Source organism: Dipodomys spectabilis, unplaced genomic scaffold (genome assembly GCF_019054845.1).
Source record: "Dipodomys spectabilis isolate Male_0828 unplaced genomic scaffold, ASM1905484v1 ptg000030l, whole genome shotgun sequence".
Classification (NCBI taxonomy): domain Eukaryota; kingdom Metazoa; phylum Chordata; class Mammalia; order Rodentia; family Heteromyidae; genus Dipodomys; species Dipodomys spectabilis.
Window position 1 is genome coordinate 9,799,515 of NW_024870707.1, and position 6,492 is coordinate 9,806,006.

General features: G+C 52.8%; 1 protein-coding gene across 1 annotated transcript; it reads left to right on the forward strand.

Annotated features, from left to right (window-relative positions):
• Positions 1–469: 469 nt before the first annotated feature.
• Positions 470–4,116, forward strand: Prdx5 (peroxiredoxin 5). The gene is made up of 6 exons (XM_042675860.1): positions 470–673; positions 2,429–2,563; positions 3,220–3,351; positions 3,425–3,463; positions 3,768–3,829; positions 3,909–4,116. Exons 1-6 carry the CDS (start codon positions 503–505, stop codon positions 4,012–4,014), a joined length of 645 nt encoding a protein of 214 aa, XP_042531794.1. The 5' UTR covers positions 470–502; the 3' UTR covers positions 4,015–4,116.
• The last annotated feature ends 2,376 nt before the right edge of the window (positions 4,117–6,492 follow it).

Here is a 6,492-nt window from a genome sequence, read left to right on the forward strand (position 1 = left end):
CGGGTCACGCGCTGTTCCCGGAAGCATTTCGGTGGGAGGTTGGCATGGCGCATGCCAAAACCTACCCGCTGTTAACTCGTACGTGAAGATGCAAATCATATGTAAAACAGCTGCAATGCAGAGGCCGAGTTGCACCTAAAATAAACATGCCTTCAGCCTACATTATCTGCAGGCTGACACTATTTCCGTCCTTTTGTTTTTAGCTAAGGGAGGGAAACTGTCCCATGTGTAAATTAAACCTTTAAAACGGAAGCACCCCGTTACGTACAAATAAGTTGAGTGACTGCCAGAGGCTCCGCCCCCTGGGTGAAAGCGTCACCGCGCAGCCCCTAATGCAGATGAGTTCAGCGGCCCGGAAGGTCTGCTGCGCCTGCGCAGTGCGAGCGACGCTCCGGGGCGGGGCGGACGAGGCCCCGCCCGCCCGAGGCCCCGCCCGCTCGAGGCCCGAGGCCCCGCCTCCCGCCGGTCCGTCCTTCGGAGGCGCTGCGCCGGGTGGGCGGGCATGGGGCTGTCCTGGCTACGAGTCCTCGGGCGACAAACCAGCCCGGTACTGCTGAGTCGTGCGTCTGCCTTTGAGTTCCCGGCTGCGGGACCGCGAACGCGAAGAGGAGAGTGGCAGCGTGGCGGGACCCGCTGTTTCCACCGAGCTGCGGCAGCCATGGCCCCGATCAAGGTGACCGCTCACCCCTGCCCCCGTCTCCCCATTCCGCCCCCTGCCTGCCGCCGCGTCCGGCCCCTCCTGCCGACCGCCCTTGACCCCTCGCTTCTCGTCCACGTTAGCGTCCTCGCGCCCCTTCTCCTAAGGCCCCCGCCCCTCCTCCCCTGCCGGCCACCGTGCGACACCAGGCGGCCCCCGTGCTTTTAGGCGGTTGATTATACCACGGCATTCTTCACCTTCTAGAAGCATCTTGACCGCAGGACCCCTTTTCAATCTCTTCTACATGTCTTCCGCTGCACTCTTCCCATGCTTTTCTGATGGTATCTCTACTTCACCCCATTTTCTGAGACAGCTGTGGTCCCTTGGAGCGCCCAGCGTGTTTCCCGTGTTAGCTCATGACCATCCCCATGGCGGATCCCGCTGTTCTGTGGTGTCTTTCACCCATCTTCTGGACCCTCCTGTTCCTAGGACCTTCCCCTTCTCTCCACCCTCTTCTGAGTCCCCCCCCCACCTCCCCCACACACCGTTTACTTTATCTTGCTCAAGCTCGGAGGACACCCTCTTGTCGGCCCCCCTCATCTCCTCATTCTATACATACACAGCTCTCTGCCCCCCCTTCCCATTTAATCCACTTTTTCCACTCAAGCTGGGGCTCTACTACTTGAGCCATAGCTCCACTTCCAGATTTTTGCTGGTTAATTGGTGATAAGAGTTTTGGACTACTCTGCCCTTGCTGACTTGAAACTTCTCACTGGGCACTGGTGGCTCATGCCTGTAATCCTAGCTACTCAAGAGTTAGGCTAAAACCTGAGGATTGCAGTTCAAAGACAGCCCCCGTAGGAAAGGAAAGTCTGTGAGACTCTTTTTGGTCGGTCACGGGGCTTGAACTGTGGGCCTGAGCGCTGTCCCTCAGCTCTCCAGCTCAAGGCTAGCACTCTACCACTTGAGCTACAGCACCACTTCTGGTTTTCTGGTGGTTTGTTGGAGATAAGAGTCTCATGGTCTTTCCTGCCCAAGCTGGCTTTGAACTGTGATCCTCAAATCTCAGCCTTCTTTTTTTTTTTTTTAATTTAAGTTTATTTTATTTGTGAACATACTGTACAGAGGGGTTACAATTACATGGGCAGGATAATGCGTACATTTCTTACCAAGCATTGCAGCCTCCTCCTTTGTTTACCCTTCACCTCCCTTCCGAGCCTCCCCCCTCCCCCAAATCTCAGCCTTCTGAGTAGCTAGGATTACAGGCGTGGGCCACCAGTGCCAGGCTCCTGAGACACTTACCTCCAGTTAATCACAGAAAAAGCCAAAAGTGGTGCTGTGGCTTAAGCGGTAGAGTGCTAGCCTTCAGCAAAAGAAACTCAGAGACAGTTCCCAGGCCCAGAGTTCAAGCCCTGGGACTGGCAGAAACAGACATAAAAAGCTTCTAAAATCTCAGCCTCCTGAGTAGCTAGGATTACAGGCATGAGCTTCAGGTACCCAGTTTTAATCTACTGTTTTAAGAAACTAGGCCTTTTGTTTGCACAGCATTGCAACATTTGGGGTGGTGACTCCCTTTCTCTGCTGTCATCTACAGTCCTTCAGATGGAGCAGGGCCTCCTTGAAACCTGGAGGATGTGGAGTCATGTTGACATGTGGGAGGGACCAGGGAGGGACTCCTGACCTGTTAGCCTTTGCCTGTGGGTTTCCAGGCACCAGCCTGTGTGTCCCCCTGGCTGGCGTTTGCTGCACCTCCCTCAGGACCCCCTTCTACCCTAGAGTCCTTGCTTCCAGGTAGGAGATCCCATTCCCTCCGTGGAGGTGTTTGAAGGGCAGCCTGGGAACAAGGTGAACCTGGCTGAGCTGTTCAAGGGGAAGAAGGGCGTGCTGTTTGGAGTCCCTGGGGCGTTTACCCCAGGCTGTTCCAAGGTAAGGCTCCTCAATGGGATCAATAATCAGGATCTTCTATATTGTTCTTAGATCTGTGTGTTGCTGAGACAACTGGGCACAAGAATACATAGATTGGACAGTTGAGAAAGCATTTTTAGAGCCAGGTGCTGGTGGCTCAGGCTTGTAATCATAATTACTCAGGAGGCTGAGATCTAGAATCATGCTTCAAAGCCAGCCCAGGCAGGAAAGTCCATGAGATTCTTATTTCTAATTAACCACCAGAAAACTAGAAGTGGCATTGTGGCTCAAAATGGTAGAGCCAAAGAGCTCAGGGATAGAGCCTGGGCCCTGAGTTCAAGCCCCATGGCCAACAAAAAAAGAGAGCATTTTAGGTGACAGTACCAGCATTGCATAGGAGGGCTGCAGTTGGGTCCTCCTAAACCGCTTACTAATTCTTGTGGGGGGTGGTAGGCACTGTGGAGGTACTTGGGACTGAGGCAAATGAGCCATAGTTCTGCCCATGGAAAGTTCATGATCTTGACCACAAGACATGTGAACCTGTGCTCTTTAGTAGCTAAAGCAGAAAGGATTTTCATTGCCTGATGAGAGGGGTTGATCAGAGAGGGGGGAGGATGAAGGGTGGGCTGAGGAGCGCATGCGCTTATCCCTGTGATCACTCTGCTTCCCCTTCTTAGACCCACTTGCCTGGATATGTGGACCAGGTCGGGGCTTTGAAGGACAAAGGTGTGCAGGTGGTAGCGTGCCTGTGTGTGAACGATGTCTTTGTGACTGGAGAGTGGGGACGCGTGAATAAGACAGAAGGCAAGGTAAGGCCGGAGCCTGCAGGGGGCTGGGGCTGGGTGGGAGGCTTAGGTTATAACCTTTCTCTCTGTCCTTCAGATTCGCCTCCTAGCTGACCCTACTGGGGCCTTCGGGAAGGTGAGTCAGTCCCAGTCCCAACTGGCTTCGGAAGCGGGCGATCCCGAAAACATTCTTTTTTTGGGGGGGGTCCGGTCGTGGGGCCTGAACTCTGGGCCTGAGCGCTGTCCCTCAGCTCTTCAGCTCAAGGCTAGCGCTCTACCACTTGAGCCACAGTACCACTTCCGGCTTTTTTCTTTTTGCTTATGTGGTGCTGAGGAATCGAACCCAGGGCCTCATGCATGCAAGGCAAGCGCTCTACCACTGAGCCACCTTCCCAGCCCCCCGAAAACATCCTTGACAGATTTCTCTGCTTTTCCCCTAGGAGACAGATTTGTTACTAGATGATTCCATGGTGCCCCTCTTTGGGAATCGCAGGCTCAAGAGGTACCGTGGGGGCTTCCCCGGGACCCTCATCTACCTCAGAGCCAGGCTGATACAGCTAGCCGCTCCCTCTTTCTGGCAGGTTCTCCATGGTGATAGAGGATGGAGTAGTGAAGATCCTGAACATAGAGCCGGACGGCACAGGCCTCAGCTGCAGCCTGGCTCCCAACATCCTCTCCCAGCTCTGAGCCTGGACCACAGGCTCTCCATATGCCCAGGCAGCCCCGCCTCACCTAGAGCCGCCCAGATGGAACCTTGGCCTGATGCCTGCAATAAATACTCTACCTTCAGTCTGTTTTTGCTGTGGAATCAATGCTTGGCACAGGGCCTCAGGGCATAGTCTCAGGCCTAGAGGCTGGGAGGGCTGGGGGGCCAGGGGAGGGGAGAGGAGGGTCCTTAAGGAGAGCTGGGTCAGGCCCGGGCAGGCTGTGGAACTCCATTGTAGCCTAGAAGCCTAGACAGAGCCAGTGTTGCCTGTAACCCATTTCCAAGAAGCACAGCGGGAGCCAGGCCTGTACCAGCACACCTCGACCTTTCATGCTTGGTCTGGTAGATCTCAGGACAGGACCTTTGGCTTTAGACCTCCCCCAGCCCCAGCCCCCAGCAGTGTTTACACTGGGAGGGAGCAGTAATGGCCTGGTCCAGGAGGCTGGTGGAGTGGCTAGAAGCCTGGGATAGCCTGGGCCCCAGGGCAGCATAGGGAAGCCCTGCTGTGGTAAGTGACTGTCCCCAGGGGGACGACACTTATAGAGCCACCGCTGGCAGGTGAGGTGCACACTGGTGCTGCCCTCCGGCTGGGGAGCACGGACTCAGTCAGCAGGTCCCTTGGGTCTGTGTCGCTGAGCTCGTGGAGGTTCTGCAGCAAGCCACAGGCAGGAGGCCTGCGAGGAAACCCTGTGCCACTTGAGCTACATCCTTGGCTTTGGGTAGTTGTTTACTTAGATCATCTCTCTCTGTCTCTCTGTCTCTGTCTCTGTCTCTCTGTCTCTCTCTGACAGTTCTAAGATTTGAATTCAGGTCCTCACATTTGTTAGGCAGGTATTATTTCATTTGAATTTGAGACGTGTTCTGTTCTCTGTCCTCTTAGTTATTTTAGTTATTTTTGAGATAGAGTCTTATATTTTTCCTCCAGGGCCAGCATCAGACTCTGGTCCTCCTACTATGGCCTCCTGTCCTCCCATGTAACTGGAGGATTACAGGTACAAGCTACCACATCGGGCTTACTGCTTGAGATGAAGTGTTTGTCTGGGCTTGCCTCACAACACGTATCACATTTCTCATAATCGCAACTTCCTAAGTAGTTGATATTACCAAATGAGTCACTACCCCCAGGTAAACCCACACTTCTGTCTTGCTCTGCCATTTCAAACATGTGTCTTTATCTTTGGATTCAGTATGACTGCTGGAATTCCAGACGTCACATCTGTACTCCCGCCAACAGGAAGGAGGAAATGGGGCTTTGGAGAAAAAGTCCCATCCAGAAAGTTTCCCTGGTTGTTTTTGACCTTTATCCAACCTCACTTCTTGCCCCTGGAAGTGTGCTGTCTTGGTCATACACCTCTCCCATAGCTGCCGCATGCCTCAGGGAGTACTTAGACTCCTGAAAAATCTTTTTACTATGTTTTATTTGTTTTTTTTTTTTTTTTTGTCGGTCGTGGGGCCTGAACTCTGGGCCTGGGCGCTGTCCCTCAGCTCTTCAGCTCAAGACTAGCGCTCTACCACTTGAGCCACAGTGCCACTTCTGGCTTTTTCCTGCTTATGTGGTGCTGAGGAATCGAACCCAGGGCTTCATGCATGCAAGGCAAGCGCTCTACCTCTGAGCCACCTTCCCAGCCCCTTTACTATGTTTTAAAAGGATAGTTAGGGCTGGGAAGTTGCCTCACATGCATGAGGTCTTGGGTTCGATTCCTCAGCAACATATAAGCAGGAAAATGCTGGAAGTGCTGTTCCTCAAACCTATAATCCTAATTACTCAAGAAGCTGAAGTCGGAGGATCACAGTTTGAAGCCAGACAAGACAGAATAGTCTTGTGAGACTTTTATCTCCAATTAAACAGCAAAAAGCTGGAAGTGGAGCTGTGCCTGAAGTTGTAGAGCATCAGCCTCGAGTGAAAGGGCTAAGGAAAGTAGGCCCTGAGTTCAGGTCCTGGTACTGGCACGAAGAATGAGAAAGTAAAAGAAGAGCTGGGTGCCGGTGGAAGGAATTAAAAAGGGAGAGGAAGGAAGGAAGAAAAGATTGGTTTTCTTTGAAAGCTGCCATGCAGTGAGCTCCCCTCATTCAAGGGGGTTCAGTTCCCAGATGTGGGTTCCCTATCTACATCACACTTTCTTTTCATACACATATCCACAAGAACATTTAATTCATAAATGGTTCGTATATTATCAGTATAGATACCAATACAATAGAATCTATACTTGTTAGTTTTTTGTTGTTGTTGTTGTTTTTGTTTTGTCAGTCGTGGGGCTTGAACTCTGGGCTTGGGCGCTGTCCCTGCGCTCTTCAGCTCAAGGCAAGAGCTTTACCGTTTGAGCCACAGCACGACTTCCAGTTTTCTAGTGGTTTATTGGAGATAAGAGTCTTCCTGCATGGGCTGGCTTTGAACGGAGATCCTCAGATCTCAGCCTCCTGAGTAGCTAGGATTGCAGGCGTGAGCCACCGGCGCCTGG